At 40.2% G+C, this 24,070-nt stretch overlaps 2 protein-coding genes across 5 annotated transcripts in view; one reads left to right on the forward strand and one right to left on the reverse strand.

Moving 5' to 3' along the window:
- Window positions 1–15,103, forward strand: part of HLCS (holocarboxylase synthetase) — a 240,308-nt gene extending 225,205 nt beyond the window's left edge. For both annotated transcript variants that reach the window (XM_074996264.1, XM_074996254.1), the window contains exons 9-11: window positions 7,293–7,407; window positions 10,887–11,100; window positions 11,915–15,103. In XM_074996264.1, the coding sequence (XP_074852365.1) occupies window positions 7,293–7,407; window positions 10,887–11,100; window positions 11,915–12,086 (501 nt within the window). In that variant the 3' untranslated portion in view covers window positions 12,087–15,103. The remainder of the gene's footprint in view (window positions 1–7,292; window positions 7,408–10,886; window positions 11,101–11,914) is intronic.
- A 146-nt stretch (window positions 15,104–15,249) lies between these two features.
- The window catches only part of SIM2 (SIM bHLH transcription factor 2), a 98,547-nt gene continuing 89,726 nt past the window's right edge, over window positions 15,250–24,070 (reverse strand). For all 3 annotated transcript variants that reach the window (XM_074996297.1, XM_074996278.1, XM_074996288.1), the window contains exon 11: window positions 15,250–22,899. In XM_074996297.1, coding sequence (XP_074852398.1) covers window positions 22,175–22,899 — 725 coding nt within the window. In that variant the 3' untranslated portion in view covers window positions 15,250–22,174. The remainder of the gene's footprint in view (window positions 22,900–24,070) is intronic.

Consider the following 24,070-nt stretch of genomic DNA (forward strand, 5'->3'; position numbering starts at 1 on the left):
AAGAGGATACCTGTCTCTCGACAGCGGTCCTCTCGGGGACAAGCTGCACATAATCCGATTACCCACCTCCTATCTTGGGTTACTGCTGGGTAGTCACCTAATGTGGAGCACCCACGGGGACACTCGAAGAAGAAAGAAAGGTTACTCACCGTAGTAACGGTGGTTCTTCGAGATGTGTCCCCGTGGGTGCTCCACTACCCGCCCATCCTCCCCGCTTTGGATCTCTGTTTAGTGTTTTGCAGGAGCATCCGAGGCGGTTGGTCAAGGAACTGGCGGGGACCGGATCGCGCACGTGGCCAGGAGCGCGCAAGGGAGCGGCGCGCACCGGCGCATGTGCGGTCCGGCAGAAACTGCTTGGAAGATCCCATCTGCGGTGCCGGGCAAGCCCGACACCTAATGTGGAGCACCCACGGGGACACATCTCGAAGAACCACCGTTACTACGGTGAGTAACCTTTCTTTTTGTAATTCTGGAATTTATAAATTTGATTTTGACTATCCTCACCTCTCCATGTGCTCCTCACAAAGTCAACTCATTGCTGCCATGCTCAATTGGCAAATGTTTGCAGTTGCAGTAGTACATTATGGGAACCTATCCCACAGTTCCCTTATCCGTGTAGTATTTTGGGTATGCTTGTGGTCTTTGACATCATCTTCCCACATTGCATTTTCCTCATTCCTCTCCTGTGTTAAGCAAACATCCATTTTTCCCATCAAAAGGAAGGAAAAGCAGGGCATCCACAGAGATGGCAAAAAAGTTTACAAAAATATTTTGATTCTGTAGCTGAATTCTCAACTGGCCGTCCACTGAGTTTCCCTGCTTCCATGATTGCATCCGATCCCGGAAAATAATACAGGGACCCTGAAAAGCTTGAAGAAAGAGAAGATAGGAAAGTTTTGGAAAAAAGAGAATTGCTGAGGGGAGGGTCTTTGGCTTTCCGGTGCACTATAAGGCATCTGTGCTCAGGCTGTGTTCTCAACTGGCCATCTGTTAACTGTCCAACTCCATGATTGCATCCAATCCCTGAAAATAACACAGAGACAGACTGTATTCTCAAAGTTAAAAGAAAGAAGATAGAAAAGTCTAGGAAAAAAGATCTTTGACTTCCCTCTTCACTACACAGACATTGCCAACACGGGGGATGGCAGTGAAATCTCATACACTGAACTTATAATGGGAACAGGAATCTCATCTAGCCCTCCCACCTGTGTTGCGGGGGCGGAGTGTCAAAGCATGAAAACAGATAGGAAATGTTAGCAAAAAAATTTTGTAAAAGAAATATCAAACCGGCAGGTGTCTACAATGGACAGCCAGTTCCCGAAAATATTTTTGGCATGTGTGTGCTTGTGTGCGCTGTGGTCTGCAGCTGAAGAACTGGTTGAAAGAGTTGAAATAGCCCCCTCCCCCCCCGACTATCTTAGCTGTGGGCGGGGGGGACGACACTTCGCCCTGGTGGCTGCAAGCTTCAGTGGTCCCTTGCTAGGGGCGTGGGGGGCGGATTCAGTGGGGGGAGAGTTGAATTAGTCTCCTCGAATATCTTGTCTGCTGGGGAGACTTCCCCCCCGGCAGCAGAAAGCCCCTGAATATCTTAGCTGCCACGGGGACACTTCCCCCCAGTGGCTGCAAGCCTCACTGGTCCCTTGCTAGGGGTGCGGGAGAGGTTCGGCGGGGTGGGGGCAGTTCAGTTAGTCCCCTCAAATACCTTATCCAGCAGGGGAGACTTCCCCCTGGCGGCACTGAGCCCCTGAATATCTTAGCTGCTGGGGGAGACTCCCCTCGGTGACTGCAAGCCCCCGAAATTCTTTCCTGCCAGGGGGGACTTCCTGCAGTGGCATCAAGCCCCAAATATATTTTTTGTGGGGGGCCTGTTGCTAGGGGTGTGGAGTGTGCAGTGGGGGAGCCAGTTGAAGCAGCCCCCCCCGATAGCTTAGCCATCAGGGGGAGACTTCCTCTCCCACCTCCCCCTCATGGCTGCAAGCCCCCAGAATTCTTTCCTGCCATTGGAGCCCTGACCATATGCAAGCTAGGACATGGTGCTGCCTGGCAGCATGGTCAGCATCAAATGGCAGGTATGTCCTTTTATTAGGTTGGGGGCTACCCACATGATGTGCTAAGTGCAGGAAAGACCCTGACTATGTGGCGCCTGTAGGGGAGGGAGGGGGGTTCATGCACAGATGTAAACTGCTGAGAAGAAGTTTCTCAGCCTCTTATGCAAGCATGACCCCCTCAACAGCCTTGTTGCCACGTGGTGCAGCAGGGCAGTGGCTGGCACCAGGCAGCTGAGAAAAAAATAACAAGTATAGAGACAGAACCATGAACTCCCTGCAGGGGCTATTTGTAGTGGGTAGATGTGCTCACGGCGCTAATAGCAAAGAAAAAAAGACATTTCTCAGGGTCTCATACAAACATGAGCCCACAGCCACAGTCTTCCTGGTTCCAATTTGAAATTCATGATCTTCCTGTTATCTAATTCCAGCACATCTGGAGAGCAGTGGCCAGAGCAGAGCACTGAGGAGCATTGTGGGTTACATATGGGACACCTCTGGAGGCTGATAAATTCGATTTTAAGATGTAGTGCTTCCACACTGCCCTTTAATCGAACCTCTGAAATTGAGCTTGTCATTATCCCTGTCACGTAACGATGACATTTTAATCTCGATGTCAGTATGGCCCCTTTTCGTCTTGAGAGACAGTGGTTAGCAGCAGTGGTGAGGATCTGTGGGTAGTGTTTGAGTCTGCAGCTTCTCTGCTGGTTTATCAATCCAATATTGGATTTGCACGGTTGATTGCAATAACGGCATGTCAGTCTGTTTCCAAATTCTTGAGTCTGAGAGTTTTTTCTTCTAAGACAAAGTTCTTTTGCGTGGCTTGCACATATACTATTGAAGGATGAAGTGCCCCGTCGTAGCAATTGTCGCCAAATATTTCAATCTGATGATGTAGATTCCCGGGATTTTGAATCCATGCTGAATTTTTTTCATGGTGTTTGTGCATGTATCCTTGCATCTTAGCTTTGGTCATCCTCTTGCTCTCAACCCACATGATAGTTCACCAAAGAGGATTTCTTTGGGAAGATGTTCATCACCCATTCTTCTCACATGACCAAGCCATCGTAGTCTTCTGCTGTTGAGGATCTCTATGAGGCTGGGTATGCTGGATCTTGACAGAATCTCTGCATGTGAAACTTTATCTTGCCAGTTGGTATTCATAATTCTGTGGAGGCAGTGAAGATGGAAGCTGTTCAGTTTTTTTTCCTGGTTCAAGTAGGTGTCCCATGCCTCAGAACCATATAGCAAGATACTCAATACACATGCCTGGTAGATTAATATCTTAATTTTCACTCTCAGTTTAGGATTGTTCCATGATTGTTTCGTAAGTCTGCCAAAAATCATAGCTGCCTTTCTGATTCTGATGTTCAGTTCGTCTGTGCATAGGTTTTAGGTAACAGTAGATCCAAGGTAACAGAATTGTTGAACCACATCTAATGGACTGTTATCCAGAATGGGATTGGGTCACTGAGATATACCTTGGGTGAATACAATAGTTTTCTTCATACTTATGTCAAGGGAGAACAATCCATCAGTGACTGTAGCGTGTCTTTATTATGAGTGATGAGAGCTGCATCATCTGTGAAGAGGAGTTCCCTGATGAGGACTTCTTGACCTTAGTTTTGGCCTTGAGTCATGCCAGCATGTAGAGGGAGCCATCTAATCTTGTGTGGAGAAACACATCGCTGCATGAGTTTTGAAATGTGCAATTTAGTAGAACTGAGAAGAATATGCCGAAGACGGTAGGGGCAAGAACACACCCTTGTTCGACTCCACTCTTGCTTGCAAACGAATCTGATGTAGAGCTATCATATTGCAGTGTTGCTTTCATGTTTTCGTGAAAGGATGTTATGAGCTTGAGCAGAGTTGGTGGGCAGCCAGTCTTGGTTAATACTCTGTGTAGTCCTGATCTACTGACTGACCTGCCACCCCTGAAGCCACATCATGTTTCTGGATTGACTCAATCTGCAAGTTTTTGTAGGCGTTTGAGTATGACACAGGCAAATGCTTTGCCTGTGATACCCAGTAACAAGATGCCTGTCTAGTTGTTGCAGTCACCCTTGTCACCTTTGTTTTTACAGAGAGTGATGATGTTTGCATCCTTCATGTCATGTGGGAGATCACCTGCTCTCCAACATTTTAGGAGTAAATCATAGAGGAAGCGGAAGAGCACAGCCTTGTTTGCCTTCAGGACTTCAGCTGGAATTCTGTCATTTGTGGTGCTTTTCTATTGGAGAGAGCATCAAGAGCTTGAGAACATTCCTCCTCTTCCTCCTCCTCTGCATCTAGCTCAGACATTTCTGGAAGAGTTGGGATGAGGTTGTCAAGTTCAGGTTGTATTGTACACTCATGGGAATAAAGAGGTGAGTAGTGTTCCACCAATCTGGATATCTGTAGCTTTTTGTCTGGGATCTCCTCTTTTTAAATGCTTCAGTGGGGCGACTTTGGTAATGGTCCGAGTGCTCTCTTCAATCCATCATACATGGTTTCCAAGTTGCCCAAATCAGGTGCCTTTTGAATATTAGAACATAGGTTGGCCCGATACTTGTTCACACACCGCCTGGATTCTCTCTGAAGAACAGATCTTGTGCGTCGAAGTTGATCTCTTGTGCTTTGAGATGGGTTCTTAGTTATTCATACGTGCCATGTGCTTTTCTTCAAGAAGAGGCCTAAGAATGTCAGCATTTTCATTGATCCAGTCTTTGTTAGAGAATTTACACGTTCCAAAGGCAGATTTGACATATTTGTGTATTGCATCTCTCAGCATGGACCATGTTTCATCAACAGTTTGTTGGTCAGGTTTGTGTTCCATTTTGCGAGTGAGATCATCTGTGAAAACAGAGCATTTCAGTGCATCTCTGGTATTGAGGGTATTGATATTTGGCTTATTGTATTCCTATGTCATATAGAGTTTCTTTGGGACAGTTTTCACTCTGCCAGTGATCAGTGTCACAATCTGCGCTATCATGTATGTAATTTTGACGGCATTGAGGTGTTTCCTGCATACAAGAACAAGGTGAAGTTGATGCCAGTGACCGAATCTGGAGTGGGGCTATGAAACCTTGTGACACTCTTTCAAGTTAAAGAAACTATTAGTGATGCAGAGCTGATTCTGAGAGCTGAGTTCAAGAAGCCTTTGACCATTTTTGTTCTTTTTCCCAATACTGTGATGACCAAAGCAGAGAGATGAGGACTGATGATCATGTCCAACTCTAGCACTGAAGTCGCCAAGGATGTACAGTTGTTTGCCAGTTGGAAAGAAGTTCATAACTTTCTGAAGATTATAATAAAAGTAGTCCTTGTCTTCTGTGCATGATGCCAATGTGGGTGTGTAAGCACTGGTGGTGTTGACATATCCTGACTTGGTGCAGAGCTTCAGGGAAATAATACATTCCAGTTCAGCTATGGGCATATTGATAGATTTCAGCAGATTGTTCCAAACAGCAAATCCAACTCCATAGAGACAGTGTTCCTCTGAACTCAAGCCATTCCAGAAAAAAAGGGTTTCTTTCACTGACCCAGCATCTGCCAGCCTTGTTTCCTGGAGAGCAGTGATGTTGACATTCCATTTCTGTTGGTGTTGGTCAATGACTGCTACTTTGCATATTGAGTCCGTGTTCGTAAGGTCGGGGTAGATACAAGTCCTGGACACATGGTCCGCACATTGCAGCTCCCAAGCCAGAAGGCAAGTTGATTTATTATTTCATTTTTTGGCAGGTACATCTTTTACATCTACTTTTCGATTTTTGGTCTGTCCCCTTGCACCCAATGAGGAAGGCAGATGTGGCAGGTCAGCACCTTATTGACTGGGGACTGCCCGGCTTCAGGCGGGCAGTAGCTGACTAGTGGAGTGCAATGATTCCTCCCACAGACAAAAGTGACCCATGGTGACATCCTCTTCACCAGTTGAGAAAGGCTTATAACCCATAACTGCCATTTCCTGTGTTGTTTCTATGCTATCTGCTCCATTTGGCACCCTCTTACACGCTGCATTGCCTGGGCTAGTGTTTGGAGCAAGTGCGTTGCCCAAGCGGCACTGTCCCCCTCTCAGTTGCCCCAGTTGAATCCAAAGGAAAGGCAGAAGTCAGTGCGTTTGGAACTCAGGTGACTGCAAGGAGATGCCAGAAGGCAGGTTTGACAGATCCTCCCTGCTCGCCGCCGCCTTAGGTTTTCCACTCCAGATTTTCTGTCTGGGTTTACTCCCATAGCATCTCCCAAACCTACCCACAAAGCAGTGAGGAATTTTCTGAGAGGGCTGTCTTCCCTGGGGTGATGTAAGGAGTCACACTTCCATGGATGTCGGTGACCAACTCATGGTTCATACACCATTTGGATTATCTAAAATAATCCAGGGACCCAAGTATCCCAGACTCTTATCTCATGCAGAATGAGGGGGCAGAAGCTGCTCAGTCCGCCTACCCACATTCACTCTTGGGGGTCAGTGCTGCCTGCTCAGCACCTGTGGGCGGCGGCGGCGGCGACTGCTGCTGCTGCTAGGGGCTTGCAGAGGATCACGTGAGCAAGAAGAAATAACACATGGCAAATGGCAGGGAGGATTGGACTGGCTCAATCCTCCTTGTCATGGCCCACTCCCCTGTGGCTGAGCTTCCCCTCTAGCCAGCAGCTCCCCACCCCCACCTGCACCCAGCCCATTCCCAACACCCCCGTCCCCGTCCCCTAACCTTCCCTCCCAAGGTAAATTAAGGACTTACTGCTGGTGCAGCCTGGAGGAGCCACCACCTCCTACACCTCCAGCTGTGCATGGCAAAGGAACTCTCGCCTTGTGGCAGGGCAGCCGTGGCCACATGCTACAAAGCAGCTCCAGCCACATGGCAGGGTGCCTGCAGCCATGGAGTCAGGTGCCTCCAGCCACACTCCACAGCTCCCCCTGTGACCTGGCCCAGTCCCTGAATGCCCCTGGCCCGCCGCTCCCCACACTCTCTGCCCCTTAGTTAAGTTAAGGACTCAGTCTCAATATTAGTGCTCCCTAAATCAGGCTAATGGTATTTATAGTGAAGACGGTCACACGGTAATATCGAGCTAACTGCCTTAAATTCATATTTGTTTCATGGTGTACATGCAGCCTCTAATATACTGTAAAATTAACGAAGAACTAAATTATCATGTTCCAATGTATCATAGAGAGAATCATTTCCTGAAATACTGAGTGATGGCAGAATCTACTGTAGTCTTTATTAAAGATCATTGAACTATAGTGATATACATAAGCATTTATTTCTTTAGGATATTGACCTACGAGTGAAGTGGCCAAATGATATTTACTACAGTGACCTGATGAAGCTTGGTGGGGTTCTAGTAAATTCTACACTTATGGGAAACACGTTTCACATACTTATTGGTAAGTGTCTAAATTATTTTCAGGCTTGTCAGGCTATTTCTTTAAAAGCTATTTAATTATGCTTAAGGCCCTTCAGAAGTTCAGACTAGAAGAACAAGAGCAAATAAGGAGGAGTTGCAATGCTGGTATGCAAACCTTGAGCTTCACAAAATACAAAAAATAAATGTCTCCAGTTATCTATCCATTCCATACAGTTAGACAGGAAGAGCTAAATACAAGCCTAAGGGTTAGTACAGAAGATTTTAAAGAATTAAAAATAGCAGGTACAGAAGATCTCCTTTCACAGTGAGTCTCAAAGATCGGGTACTATGGATAAAAGTTTTCTATATTTTTAACATTTTTTCCAAACAAGGAAAATGAACTGAGGTGTTAAATAATTATGCTTTCTAAGTCATCAGGGAATAAGTATGTATTCTCAATGTTGTTTTCATTTCCCCATTTGTCTTTTCCTAACTGATAGATCATGACCCTTGTTGGATTATGTGTCTCTCCAAAAAGAGGATACCGCTATCAGTAGTGATCAAGTCAATTACTGAGATTTCTCAGACCTCTTAAAGTTGAGGTTTCAGGGGCAAGTTGTGAGAATTTCCTAGGCCAGACTCATTTGTCTGTTTAGTCCTTGAAGAGAAGAAATGCAGCTTCACAGCTCTGAGAGACTGACAATGAGAAGACTCTAAGGACAGCCTTAGTGTGGACTCTGCGCTCATATTTTCCAGCAAAAGTCTAAATAACCTATTGCCTGGCTATACCAAAAGGAGGACAGGAGGTATTTTGACATAGATTTAATCACGCCACAACTTCATTATTAGATCTCTGAGACTACCCAGCAGATAACACTGTACAGTGCAGGTAATCCCATGCTTATTCCATAATTAATTGGGGAACTTTTACCAGCTCCCTTCTTTTTCTGTGCAAGTACCACCAGAAAATCTGTTGCTGGGACCTCACCATCTACCCTCGGTCATAAGAGGGTTAAGGTGGGTGATAAGAAGAGCAGGGGTTGGCTCCCAGCCGTACCAATCATGGGAGTCCCCAGCCGCCACCCACTCATTCTTTTAACAGGCACTTCTTTTTAAGTCCCTTTCCAATGCATTTATCTGGTCCCTTTCTATCTTTCCTATGGAGTATCTGCACTAGACATTTGCCAGAAGAGGCACCATCCATTAGCTCCTCCCAAATCCAGTCAGGTTCCCAGATATCTCTTACTGGTATCCCCTTTTTATATGTGCCAAACAAGTGGATTCCAAAGCTTTACAACGAAACTGCATCCTGGGTATTAGTCAGCAACCATGCTGAGCATTTTGCAGTTTTCATCACCTGTTCCCCTTTCACACCTCCCTTAGGCCACAAAGCAGTGTTCCCTTCATTTGGCTAACCAACTACTCCCCTGCTTAAAAGTTTGCTGAGGTCACTGTGGAAGGACTTTTGAGCAGCCATGTTAGCCAACTGAATTTAAGTGTCCATCTCAGAAGCATACAAAGCCAAACAAAAAACCTGCTCTTTAACTGGCATTACCAGGTTGTCGAATCATGACAATTCAATGACTTCATATATCCTATGAAGAGATTTCTATAGCTTCAGTCTGATTACAGGTTTGTCAAGCTCTGCAAAAGAGAGAGGGTGACCATGTCTCCCTGTCCCAAAAAGGGACAGGGAGCTACATGCAGGGTAGGGGCAGCTCCTCCTGGCTGCACCAAGCCCCAGGGAAGCAGCAGCTAGGCCCTCTCTTCGTCCGGAGCCCTGGGAAAGCAGCAGCCAGTGGTGCTCCCTCCCCTAGCCCCTTAGGGCTTAAATATGGGATAATTCGTCTCTTTTAAAAAAATAAATCAGGATGCCTTTATAGCATCCCAAATATGGGACCGTCCTGCCCGGTATGGGACAGATGGTCACCTTAAACGAAATGATGTTTTTTCATAGTTTTTGGAAAAAATACTGAAATTGATAGTCCATGAGCTTTATTCATATATACTGTATTGGAGTACAAATGGCTGTGTTTGAGTTACTACTACTTAGCATATTGTTATTTTTTCTCCTTTTTTTTTATTGCTTATTAGATAATCTGCTCTTCCCTCCTGCCAGTTGTATTGGTACGTTTTGGCTAGATATTACTCTAGAGCTTTCTTTTGTGTTTATAGTCTAGTTTTTGGTTTTGTAGTTTCTGAAAACATCTTCTATCTCCAGGAATTTTGGGTGAATTAATTCTGTTTTCTTGGTCTTGTTAGTATCAGGTTTATAAAATAATGTAACCTTCCTATAGAAGGGGAAAGGAAAATCTTCATTATAAAGGGCTTGTGGGGTGGGTACGGGGAATAAATAGTTAATGCAAGATTTTCTTACAGTTCTCAAAACCTGTTTGAGGAGCTGCAGAAAAGGCTCCCCAAGTGCCATGTAATAAGAGTGGCATTTTGCCAACATCATCTTAGCTAGAGAGAGCTCAGTGAGAAACTTGAGGCTTCAAAAGGATATTATGGCAAGATAGATTAAACTATCTGGAGTCTAACCCAGAAAGTCTGACTCTTCAGGGCTTTTCCTAGAAAGCCAATTGCTGATTTATGAGCTGAGGAAAAAGGCTTATTTTTCAGAATCTGAAATCAGTTAACAAAGACACTTCAGGGTATGCTAATAAGGTGCTGCAATGAATATGCAGTGCCTCCCTAGCATAATGGCAGCCACAACGCTTCAAAAGTGCCGCTTTCGATCCTGCCTGGCTCAGCTACACAGGGTCCTTTTCGAAAGGACCCCGCACATTTCAAAATCCCCTTATTCCTATTTGGTTGTAGAAATAAGGGGATTTTGAAGTGTGCAGGGTCCTTTCGAAAAGGACGCTGTGTAGACGAGCTGCATGTGATCGAAAGCGGAACTTTCCAAGTGCTGCGGCTGCCATTATGCTAATGAGGTGCTGCATATTCATTGCAGCGCCTCCTTAACACATCCCAAAGTGTCTCATTAGCATACCCGTTTTGAAAGGGTGAGGCTACTGTAGACATAGCCAAAGTGACAATTTAGGCTGCTAGATTCATAATGTGCTTAGTCCTCTTCTTTCAGATAATTGAGTAGCTGGCTGTCAGTACCACAGCTTAAAGGATTTTCAGTTTTTTGGTTTTTATTGGCAGTCTAGACAGCACAGCTAGCACCTTGCTGATTCCTAAATCTTCACGTTAGTAACAAGCTATGACTTTGGTAGGGAGGCATTTTCTTAATGGGACTGTATTGGGGCTGTTTGAACTGGCATTTACTAGCAGAAAGGAGTTTAAGGGAGGATGTGGACATAAAATTTTAGCTAAGTTCCCAGTGTAATTAGCATACATGGATTTGGGAACACGAGACTGATTAAAAAATGATACAATGCTGGAAAAATCCTTTATGAAAACCTTCAGAAAGCTTTACACTAAATGGTTAGAGAAAATGCACGTGGATTTGTTACATGATAAGAAATAGGCAACTTTTCTTACTCTGCGCTCTTGATTTTTCTTCTTCAGGCTGTGGGTTTAATGTGAATAATAGCAACCCTACTATATGCATCAATGATCTCATCATGGAGTACAATAAGAAAAGTGTGACAAAACTAAGGCCCTTAACAGCAGACTACCTGATTGCTAGAAGCGTAACTGTGCTGGAAAGACTGATAGATACATTTCAGGAGAAAGGACCAAATGGTGTTCTTCCTTTATATTATAAATACTGGATACATGCGTAAGTACAGCCGTCGCTTCTGTTCATCTTTTCCTAAACTCTCCTTAAGAGAATTAGTGATAACTCTTAGATGTCTTGCCTCCGCTGTGAATGTTCCACTGCATTGCCTTCTAAAGCAGTAGTGGCTTACTTGGGTTTTAACTTGAGTGCATTTTCAGTATTTATATTGGTGTTAAATTAGCATAGATCAAAATCTTTATGTACGGACATTTCTTATACCGCTTTGATAGGGATCTTGCATGTATCATCTCACAAACCAGACAGTGTTTTATAGCCAGTGTTTTTTATTGCTGGTACTGGCACTTTGGCAGCCCCAGCCATGGGATTGGCCGTGGGGGGTGGGACAGGGTACTGGCTCCTCTTTTGTTAACAAAACAAAAAAGGCACTATTTATAGCTATTTGTTTTGCTTATGTTGAAATTGGGCTGTACTAATGTACCAAAAATTTTGTTGTTAAAGTAACATGCATTAGCCATGCATTCTGCAAACGACATGTGAAGGGAAAATAAAGGAGTGCTACTAAAGGTCATTATTATTTCTGAAGATTCAGAGAAATGAGGAGTAACAGTATCTTTATCAGAAGAGACTCAGTGCTCTCCCTGTATTATTTCTCATGGTTGCTGTGTGTTATTCATCCGCGCTGAACTGTTTTTATAACTGATGCAAAATCCACAACCACTGCTTCATTTCAAAGGAGGGGAAAGTTCACATGTGGCTGATACAATAGGTTGTTTTTGTGAAGTGTTCAAATTTATTTTTAAGTAATAACCTGGTGTCTGTCTGTCTCTCTCTCTCTCTCTGTCTCTCTGAGTAGGGGTAAGCAAGTCCGTCTCTGGAATGAAGAGGGCCCTGTAGCATGGATAGTTGGAATAGATGATTGTGGATTCCTTCTAGTTTATGAGGAAGGCAAATGTGTAGAGTCTGTGCACCCAGATGGCAACTCATTTGACATGCTGAAGAATCTTATTATTTCAAAACAACACTAGACCATGGAATTGGTGAAAAGGCTGCTCTGAAAAGACACTTCAGTGTTCAGAGCCAAGCAGCTGAACTTCTCTGTACAAAATATATCAAACTGGAATGATTTGGAGATGAAGTGTAAGAGACACAGACAGCATTTTACATTGTTTCATTTCTGCAGTTTTTCCTAGCCAGTGGCCCTAAAGACCAGTTAGTATTTTCGATGTATTTTTCATGTTGTATATTTTTAAGGATAGAGGTGAAAAGTAGTTTATGATTAGAAGAAATCATTTTTTAACCAATCTCTAATTTCTTTTTTCTTAACATGGATAGTTTAGTAAAAAGTTGCTACAAAAGTTATTGTTTTCCCACTACTGGAAACCCATAATCTTTTGCTAATTGGCATTTTTTTAAAAAATGACTCCTGGTATTGCTTGTTATAAGAATTTACAGTAGGGAGGTATTTGCAAAGGAAGGTGTTAAGCTCATCATTAATGCAGACTATTTAAGAACCTAAAAAAGACTGCAAATATTTTTAAAAATGTGTGTCTGAATAATGCATTTGTCTTTGTTCTTTTTCTTTGAGTATAAAGCAGTAAAATGTTTAAATTACTTACTATGGAATTATAAAGGTATGAATTCTATTTATGTCATCCATGAAGGGCACACATGAAAGAACTAACCAAACACCCAAAAGGGAAAGAGGCAGGAATTCTGTATGTTTATTGAGCTTAATTCCTCACTGTATACTTCATTATAATCCCTTCCAACATTTAGAAATAATGAGCAGTTTTGCTGATTTGGTTCTGCTCCCTGTGAGCCTTCTATATCCTTTCACCCAGTCTGTAACTGTATCTCTGGCCTGTAGGAGTTGGCACCTTTAGTGTGGGCCTTATGCTTGGACATCCCTGCCACCAGCAGTGCCTGTGAACTGGGTTAATTTATAATCCTCAAGATATAGCTATTGTCTGCTTTTCTTAGCCTATTAACTAGCTCTGATTCTTGGTAAATCACCACATTCCACCTTCCTGTGTCATGGGATTTCTTTCAAGAGCTCTTACCCTTCCACAAAAATTGCCCAGCACAGACACAATTATTGAATCACTAGTTGTCATCCCCTATGTTATTGGCTATCAAATTCTCAGTCCAAGAATGGTTATCAAGGTTGATTGTACATCACTCAATCCCTAAGAGGTGACCCTCATCCAAATGGGTCTCCTCTGCTAGCAGCTGCTTCAGTGAAAAAGGCACAATGAGGAGACCTTTATTCCAATCATCTGTCTAACATCTCTTTACTGTACTTTCATACTGTTTCCCAAAGCAAGCCTCCTATTGTGATGTTAATAATTGCACTCAAGGGATCTGAGACTTGTTTACTCGAAAGTTCCCTGCTGTTCAACCTGTAACCTTACTCAACTGCTATAGAGATTGAGTCAGTTACCATAGCTAAGACAGCAGGTGAGGAGAGCATAGGTGAGAAGCTGAACTTGGGATCCCAAATGCATTCAGTAAAATCTTCATTTATAGCCTGCTCCCCTGAGTAGTGACCTGAAGCCAATCCCCACATATCAATAGATGTCAGGTGTGACCTGGCCAGTGGTCAGCTGTGTCTCCTAATGCAGACTGACAGTGGTTATTACTATACCTTTACTTTGGGAAGCTAGGCTTAACGTTGTGGGTTCTCAGAAATAGACTCCTGTCTGTTAGCCCAAAATGGAATGTGTGGGTTAAATTTAACTTCATAAATAACCAGAAGATGTACGGAAAGCTACTCAATTACAAAGCCACAAAATATGAAAGGAGAGTTGGCCTGTAATGGTAGATTAGAATAACCCCAATTTACTGAGATTTTGATGCTTTGTCAATAAATTGCCAGCAATTAAGTTTTCTTTGTATTTAAAGGGTTTTGACCTTCATGCCATAGTTTCTCTCATTTTCTGCCTTTCAAAACAGTTAGTTTCTTCCATCAAATAGGACTGCACCCCCCAAAAAAGACAGAAGTAATGCAGTAGACACTAAATATCAAATTACATATTTAATAATTAATATGTTATATATAAACAATAATACCCAACATCCCCTGCACAAGATCTTAATTTTAATACTATTTTGGGCTGGAAATTTTTGCCTACTGACTGATAGCTGGACATGATTTTCTTTAGTACTCCAATTTAATTTTCAGCTACTAATCTTAAATACTTAGAGGGACTCTTGCAATGCATTTGCAGCTTCCCTTTTTATCCTAATAGGTTTCGCCATCTCATCACCTCTTCCTTTTCTTCATACAGTGTATGAATAATGCCTGTTTGCTACTTGTCAGTTGCAGAAGGCAGACTTTCCATACTGCTTGAACTCTGTGCCAGCATCCCCAGCTGTAAATAGTGAAAAGAAAATTCAGTGGTGCTCTTGGCTCTTCTTCATCTGGTTTATTTCACTGTGAAAACTTTTCCGTGGTGTAGAGCTGTATGTTCTCAACCTGTGTCCCCCCACTAGGTGTGCAAAATTGAACCCCAGAAGATCCACCTAGTGAGGATATGCAAAATTGAACTATTAGGGCTCAACATTCAACTCCTGTACTCCTCATTCTGGCAAGGAGTAAGGAAGGTCAGCGGGAGAGTTTCTCCCATCAGCCTCCCTCAGTGAGGATGGCCAAATAAGTTGATCATAGACACATCAATTTCAGCTGTGCAGTTGGCATAGTTGGAATTGCATATCTATGATCGACTTTAAATTCTAGTGTAGTCCTGCCCTAAAGAGGAAAAAAAATACTGCTTTTTATGGGGCAGAGCTGAGTGTCTATAAAACTTCACGTAGCTGAAATTTCTCAGTACCTGTAGAGCAAGAAGATATGTATCTTTAACTTTATAATAAAATGCCAGCCATCATCATTGCTTTTTTGGATTTCTGCCAGGGAATTCTTAATGAAAAACATGTTTATGTTTTGAATTGTAATGCTATTCTTGACATGTCTCTATTGAAAAAATTATTTAATTTCCTTTTTGTGAATGCAAAGTAATGAAGTATGGTCATGTCTAAAACCAAGTATATTGTGTGGGACTACTGCTTTTTCTGAATGCTTTGTAATGGTTTGTTCTGTGTGTGTAAGACTACCTATCATCTTGAGAAAGGAAAAACAGCCGTCAGTTGAATGAAATATTTGTCATAAATCTGACTTTTGTTTCAGGTGTACCAAAGAATTTTACAAAGAAAATGCCTGTTTTATACAGAACAGCTGAATAAGGTCATTCTGACTAGCAGCTGTTACTGTCAAGAAATCCTTTTTATATACTGCACTCATCTTAAGGTATATGCAGAACACAGACAGTAAGCTCATAGTTTTTCTGCCAAACTTAGCAGGAAACACCCCCCCCCCAAAAAAAAAAACAGCACAGAATTCTTGAATGCCAACTTCTTTTAATAAAAAAAAAATCCCTACACAAACAGAAAAGCTTAGAGATATGTATGGGCAAAGACACAAAGACTTCCCAACATCCAGAAGTATCACACTGAAATTGCATTATGTTGTTAAAAAATCTGGGTTAATAAAACATCTATTTCATTTTTAGTCTTTCACACTTCAAGCTATTTTATTGATTAAGTCCTTTCACAAAATATTATAGTACCCTTATTTCTTGCAATTTGAGCTTTTCTCCTAGACTCAATTATAAAACTCACTAGATGTGAAAATATTTAGAGATTGTTTACTGATAATGATACTTCTGCTGAGCAAGTGAAGGAAGAGAAAGTGTGTGAAAGTATCTAGGGCTGTTTCTACACATCAACTTTTGGCCTGAAATATGCTAATGAGGCACATATGTAAATCCCCGGTGCCTCATTATCATAAGGTCACATGATTTGGAGTCCAGAAGACGCTTGTCTAGACTCCAAAATGGAGTGTAGAAGTGCGGCCCTCGGGGCGGGGGGTCTTCCAGAAGGAAGTGCTCCTTCTGGAGGTCCCTTCTTCCCAAAAATTTTCGGGAAGACAGGGCCACGCCTCTATACGCCGTTTTGGAGTCCAGAAGAGCGCCTTCCAGACTCCAAATCATATAACTTTATGCTAATGAGGCACTGGGAATTTACATACTTACCTCATTAGCATATTTTGGGCTGTTTTATTAGAATGCCACTTTCAGTGAAAGTGGCATGTGTAGAAACATGTTAAGTGTCTCTGTGGAAAGAGTGAGATGGGGAGTTCTATCCATGTAGAACTGATACCATTTCCAGTGTTTTTAAAATTATATCAGGTACTTAGAACTGAGAGCTTACAGTCTAAGGAAACCTCTCTCCTATTGTGATTATTTTTCAGGATTTGGTGCATTTAAAAATATATATTCTGCAAGAATAATATAAGTAAAAGGCTACTATCTAGAAATCATATTGAAAAATGTTTAAATCGTTATGCTGTAGCTCAGCTATCACTATCAGAAAATGTTTTGGCTTTTGGCTGGGGAGAGAGGCAATTAAAGATATTTTGCCCTTTTTTTAACTTAGCCACGGAATTTTAGTAATTTGAAAAATTCCAGTTCTGAAACTAGAAGTGAACTGAAGCTTGAGTTAATATCTCTTTTATTGGGGTAAGATACCATAGTTGGAACCTATTAAAACTAGCTGATTTCCTGGTGAGCTATATTTGTGGAGCGCACATGTATTTGTCTGCAGTGTTTATGCTACCATAGTGACACATAACACTGGCCAGGTACATTAGTAATAAAGCTGTGGTGAAGCTGCAGTCTCACCATTAACATCTGGGACTTAGGTGGAAACAAAAGCAAAAAATCCTAACAATTAATACAGTATTGCCCCACAAATAGTTTATGAAACGGAGTTGCAATCAAATGCTGTAAATTTGTGATATATTTAAAATACTCTCTTTATTGTTTTTATTCAGTAAATAAGCTTATTTTCAGTTTTTAAAGATAAGGCTTTCTATAAAACTGCTATGCATAGCTGGAATAAAGTAAATTAAATCCTTGCATTTTATGGTTTGAAAGAAAAATCTCTGTTAATGCCATCAAATCTATGATTACAATTTAAAAAAAATCTAAATGGTGAAAAAAACCTCGACAGTGTCTGTCATTCTTGATGATAAACTTCTGCTTATATCTTTAAAAAAAAATCAAACCCAATACTCTTTTGGCTTTATTTGGCAGTATTTATTAACGCTTTGGTTTTATATAATAAATAAGCAAAACATGCTTTATAGTTTGAGGGGGTGCATACATAATTCTGAGCATTAATGGCATTTGTATTTTTATTTTTCACAAGTATTTGACAAATACTTAATTTCTGCTTCATATATAAAAATGAATGGTTTGGGGGTAAAGTGGATTCAAACACGTGTTCTGAGAAATAACTGAGATGGACTTCAAAAATACATTTATTGGCACATTTTGTGAATTTCAGACAAGTACCTATATTGCAGCAGACATCCCATTCTTCCATAAAAATATTCGCTTGCTTTGCATTTGAACTGTTTCCTAACCTGCGTGTTGTGTATGTCTCTGTTTTTAGAATGAGTAAATACACTGAATAACTCTCCAGAAGCTTCGGGGATGTATAGAACATTACTGCACTTACAAGTGCTGTGATATTTCTACTAATAGCAGACAAACTCTGAGGCACCAATTGATTTTTTTATAATTTCACTCTTTATTAAAACTCTGTATTTCTCATTGCATAGTCTCCTGGCCATGCCAGGAATCCCCTAGAAAGTGGAAAAGTTTGTGGACCAGTACAATGAAGGTATTTCTGGCTCAAATGAATATGGTAGAGAAAAGGAAATGAATTTTTTTCCCTAACATATTCTGATTCACACTCCACTTATATGGAAATTTTTTCCTAATATTAAAAAAAGGCATCAGTTCTTACACCATATACTGCGCTGTGTGTGCACAGTGAACATCTGTAGTTTAACTGTCTCAAGGTATATATCTGAACTCTTACTACTTAATAGAATTCTCCTTTCATGTTCCAGATGGGAATATGTAATCAGAGTTTCTATATTGGGGTGGCCTGGGAAAATGTTTCACATTTGTTTTTTTAAATCACAAATATATGTTCTGAAATGTAATCCACATTATCATATGTGAATGCATAATTGGTTCTCTATTTCCTAACTATAAACCTCTCTGTATCAGAACCTCATGTACAGCAAAACATCTGCAGGAGAATGATGGAACACCTTCATAATGCATATTCACTGAATACAGCCATAAAGTATAATAACAAAGTAGATGCTGGAAAATACTTTGTGGTATTGTACTTTCAAAAAACCCAAACTTGTTACTTTTCTGAACTCCTGGTTTCACAGTGAAGACCCACACAAGAGAAAAGGAAAATACACTAGACTGATTTTGTGTGCACCACACCCGACCAGTGATGTATGCAGCAAACATAGTATCAGGTTTTTTCTTAACAATGCAGACAATGTCATTTTCCTCATAGCAGGACATTTTTAATTAATAAATTGCACAAATCTTGGCATCATTGTACTCGTTCTTGAATTCAGATGGATACATATATTAGTGATACCAATTTGGAATGTCAATTGAACAATTAAAATAAAGCTAATATCAACACCATTAATTAATCAATTTTGAAATTCCTTTAGATCTAACACCTTTCTGCCTTTAGAGAGGCACAGAGTGTATTTAGAGTAAATGCTTTTGTAAAGGCATCAACATTCCAGAAGCTACTAGGAAATATTTGTGTTGAGTATTATAGTGAAAGTAGGCAGGGTCAGAGGAGGAAAAAGCACTCTATGTGTATAAAAAATTCAGTTAACTGTGAACTTGCAAGTTCACAGTTATCGGAAGAATTGCAAACTAAGCCTTCTCAATGATAATGATGTTTTAATAGGAAGGCAGTAAAAATACTGAAAATTGTTTTAAGCAACATCTTTAAAGCACTTCTGTTTACTCATTAACAGTGAGTATTCATAAAAACCAAGGAAAGTGAATGAATTTTGTTGCTGTGTATCAAATACAGAAGATGATTTATTGATTAAAAATGTATACATTTTATTACATCTTGTAACATATATGTCTTTAATAAGGTGTAATCCATGAGCATGTGTTTTTTCCATATTGCACAAGACATATGAGTACTTTTTTAGCGATATTCCTACAGAGCATGAGACATTTATATTTAGCTGTGGCAGACATAAGCTTTTATAATGTAATCTAGCCATGAATGGAACTAAAAATGAAGCTAAATATTGCTGACTCAAGTCTACAATGTAATCTTCCTATAAAACACCATCTGACTCCATTGTTTTTATTCGTTAATGTTTATACGCATTCTTTGAGGGAGTCATTCGTCATTTTATCAGGAGCTTTGTATGCTCATCATGTCTACTCATTGTAGAACATATGCGCAGCAGAACCTCAGAGTTACAAACACCTGAACCTCATCAATGGAGGTTGTTCATAACTATGAAAGGTCTGCAACACTGAGAAAACCACAGCACTTTCAGAAGTTTACAACTGAACATTGACTTAGTAGAGCTTTGAAACTTTACCATGCAGAAAACAAATGCTGCTTTCCTTTTATTTTGGTAGTGTATTGTATTCAGTTTGGGGGAGGTCTCTACTGTTGCGCCTGATTATTTACTTCCAATTTCAAATGAGGAGTGTGGTCTACTTGTCACTCTGGTGTTTGTAAGTTTGAGGTTTTATTGTAAATATCTCTATCTCCTTATTTATTTCTTTATTTTTACATTGTAGGAACAATGAAAATAAACACTGATACTTCACTGAAAATACTGAACAAAATTAAGTAGATAAGGATTTTCTGCTAATCTTGAATTATTTTTCCTAGATTCAGTTTACTGTACCTAACCAAAATATTCAGCTCTAAATGTACTCAAACTGCTTTTTTGTAACTTGTTTCTTGTGTCTAAACTGCCCATCAGCTTTTTTATGGTGTGAGGGAATTTGTTAAACCTGAATCTTGACTTGGGGCTGACAAGAATTCAACCTTAGAAGTCCAGTTTTTTAGAATCTGAACTGCTTCAAAACCTTAGAAACTGCTGACATTTTGAATCAGGCTTGCAAAGTGTCACTGAATTATTTTCACTATTTCCTCCACTGTTTATAATAAGAAATTTAGTAAGTGTTTGTGTTCCTATCAGGATGGTTTTTGTTTATTTGTTTGAAGAAGATCACGGTCTTCACTTGATAGTCTTGCATGATCTTTGTATCAATAAACTGGGCAAATACAACTTAGATGGGGCTACTAGAAGGTGGGTGTATATCTGGCTGGGTAACCATTCTCTCAGAGAGTAGTTATTAATGGTTCACGATCATGCCGGAAGGCTATATAACAAGTGGGATTCCACAAGGGTCTGCTTTGGGACCAGTTCTATTCAACAGTTTAGATATTAGCATATAGAGTAGGCTTAGTAAATCTGCAGATGATACCAAGCTGGGAAGGGTTGCAACTGCTTTGGAGCATAGGATCAAATTCAAAATGACCTGGACAAACTGGAGAAATGGTCTGGGGTAAACAGGATGAAGTTTAGTAAGGACAAATGCAAAGTGCTCCACTTTGGAAGGAATAATCTGTTTCACGCATACTGTGTGGGAAGCGACTGCCTAGTAAGAAATACTGCAGAAAAGGTATCTAGGAGTCATAGTGGACCACAAGCTAAATATGAGTTAGCAGTGTGACACACTTGCAAAGAAAGGAAACATGATTCTGGGATACATTAGCAGGAGTGTTGTGAGCAAGACACAAGACGACATTCTTCCATTCTACTCTATGCTGATTAGGCCTCAGTTGGAGTACTGGGTCCAGTTTTGAGCACCATAGTTCAATAAAGATGTTGAGAAGGTCCACAGAAAAGCAACAAGAATGACTAAAGGTCTAGAGAACATGAGCTATGAGGGAAGACTGAAAGAATTGGGCTTGTTTAGTTTAGAAAAGAGAAGACAGAGGGGATATGGTAGTGGTTTACAAGTACCTAAAAGAGTGCTACAAGGAGGAAGGAGAAAAATTGTGCTTCTTAGCCTCTGAGGATAGGACAACAAGGAATGGGCTTAAACTGCAGCAAGGGAGGTTAAGGTTGGACATTACAAAAAACTTTCTGTCAGGGTGGTTGAACACTGGAATAAATTGCCTACGGAGGTTGTGGAATCTCCATCACTGCAGATTTTTAAGGGCAGGTTAGACAGACGTCTATCAGGGGTGATCTGGATGATACTTGGTCTTGTCGTGAGGGCAGGGGACTAGACTCGATGACCTCTCAAGGTCCTTTCCAGGTCTAGTGTTCTGTGATTGGTCCAGTATATCCAGTGGTACACATTTCAGAAAGTTATTTCTTATTACAAATTATTTTTTATTGAGAGTAATGTTCAATCCTTTCTATGTGATCTCATGTTGTTCCAATCTCATTGTGAGAAGATCCATTAATTTTTTAACATTTATCTGTGTTTGGCAGTTTGGCATTTTATCATCCCTCTGGAATACACCGTGATAGCAACAAGCTATGAATTCCTGACTCCATGTTAAAATACATCAAAAAGCTAGAATTATCAAACTTTGTTTTAAACTATTAAAATAAGCAATAAGCTTTCCAACACAACGCAGTTCATGGACTTATGTCATGAATACTTAGGATTAATTACCTTTTTTTAAACAAAATTCATTTGTCTGCTTGTTTAGAAGATGGCTGAGTAATTCCTATAATATTTCACAGTGTTTGTCAGACAACATTTAAACTAAGTTTTGTGGTTTATATTAATGGTAAAAATTTTGAATATATTTTTTGAATCCCATTTTAAAAAAAAAATAGTTGTCTCTGTATAATTATGGGCGTACAACACTTACCCTTTAATTTCCTTAGACACATTAAAATAACAAAAATATGACCTCTATATGGCTCCTTACTAGCAGAGTCTACACCAGAGATTAATCTGTAAAAATGAAGCACTGTAGCTAGATGTGTATTTTTCTGACCTTAAAGGTATTATTACAAGACTTGCGAAGAACACATACAACTTTGTCTCTTGCTGACCTTCTGCTATGCTCAGTAAATGTAGCCATGTTTTCTCATGCTTTTTAAAACATTACAGTTAGAATTTGTTTTTAATTAGGAGATACACGTCTATTATCGTCACCTCCCATTGGCTATTATTACAGAAGTTCCAATATAATGGGGTAGTGCAGTCTCCTTGTTGGTTTCTGGAGAAGAGGCTGATGATGGACTCTGGTTTTTATAAATAAATGTATTTACTTCTTCAGAAGTATATCCATAATTTTCTGCCACATGTCCTGTTGCTGTACATGATGAGGTCTGAAATGTGCCATGTTTGGCTAAAACATGGTGATAATTCAGAAATACAAATGGGACTTGTCCAGTAGTTCTCGTATCCATCGTGAGTTCATTTTCAGAGGCATGATCAAGCTTTACTGTCATTCTGTCGCTGTCTAGTTCATCCAGATTTGTAGCATGATGGCTAATATGCCCATATTTTGGTTCTTTCATACATAATCTCCGTGTTTGTTCATATACAGTTGGCACTGGCAGGAGATGGCTTAATTGTCCAATAGCTTTAGCCTGGAAACATTCTGATTTTGGCAACAAGGAATTAGCTATGGAGTTTGAAAAAGATTTTTCACTGATAAATACTTTTTCTTGTAGGTCTCTGCTGAAAGGTAACTTGTTTTCTTCTTTAATGAGATGATGTGATGGATGTATCCTGCTTTCCACTTTGCTGGGCTTCATGATGCTGGAGTTGTAAATCTCTTCTTTGTATCTGTTATTTGGCATGGATGTTGCACAGCTTGTAAAGCTGTCACATGTGGCATCTTGGCTGTATCTTCTGTTTGGTGTAGGTACTTTTAGGAAAAACAAAGAGTATTAACTGCTGCCAACTGGACCTCATATACTATTAACTGTTAAAAAATTATACTTTTTATGATTTAATATTAATACCAAAGAAGTTTGAATCTAATCCAAAGCTTATTGATTTCTGTGGCTCTGACCCTTCAGGATTGCACTGAAAAAAAAATCAGTGCATAATTGCTCTATCTTGCAACTTTTCTACGATGAAAATGTTTTTATTGCATTATTAGATGAACTTCTCATTATATGTTCGTAACTCTATCACTAAGTATCTTCTTTGAAATGGTTAAATTTAACAAGGACCTAAACATTTGGAAAATGAATATTAATGTGACTCTTACACATGATTTATTACCAAAATGTAATATTTTTAAACTTCTTTGTGAAAGTTTCAGAATCTTTCTCCAAATTAAATGTTACATTTGTATTATTTATTAAATTCTGAGTCAAATAGGACTTTATGCTTGTTGCCAATATGAGGGGATTCTTACAGGAGCCATATACAAAGTCATCTAGACTTCTCTCTGATTTTTGGCTTTTTAAATTGTTTCTTTTAAATGAAATCTAGCATTGGATATTAAAAGTATCTGTAGCAGAGCTGTAGAAATGCCAGTTCACTACAGTGATATTATATTTGAGAGAGCTTCTGACCTGTCAAAAACTTGCAGTTTGAAGATGAGAATATTAAACCATGGATGAAGCTCAGATACAAGGTCAGATCTGGATTCAGGGTATTCCAAGATACCTTCAAGAATACCTGAATGTGGTAATTTGGCTTCATCCATCTCACTGCTTAAAAAATGCCTGCGAGAGCTCCTCTCAATAAGCTGTACTCTGTCTAGGGGTCAAGGAGTCATTAACCAATAGTAGTTGGTTGCATTCTTTTCTATTTGTCTAACACTGCCTTTTTGTTTTTGTGCAATTTTGCCTACAAATTATGTCAGAAGAAGCTACCTATGTTATTTAGTCCGATCCTAGCTGACTGAAGTTAGGTGGTATTCAGCCAAAATATAAAATGCAGCTTCTGGTTAGTAAAAATCTATATACTTGGTGCCACAAAATAAATTTTGGATTTAACTCTTAATTTCAGGCATTCAGATTTGAGATTTGAGTATGCCATAGTCTCATTTTCAGGTAGCTCTGGCTGAGGGCAAGTCGACAGCA

The sequence above is a fragment of the Carettochelys insculpta genome, chromosome 1 (assembly GCF_033958435.1).
Source record: "Carettochelys insculpta isolate YL-2023 chromosome 1, ASM3395843v1, whole genome shotgun sequence".
Lineage (NCBI taxonomy): Eukaryota > Metazoa > Chordata > Testudines > Carettochelyidae > Carettochelys > Carettochelys insculpta.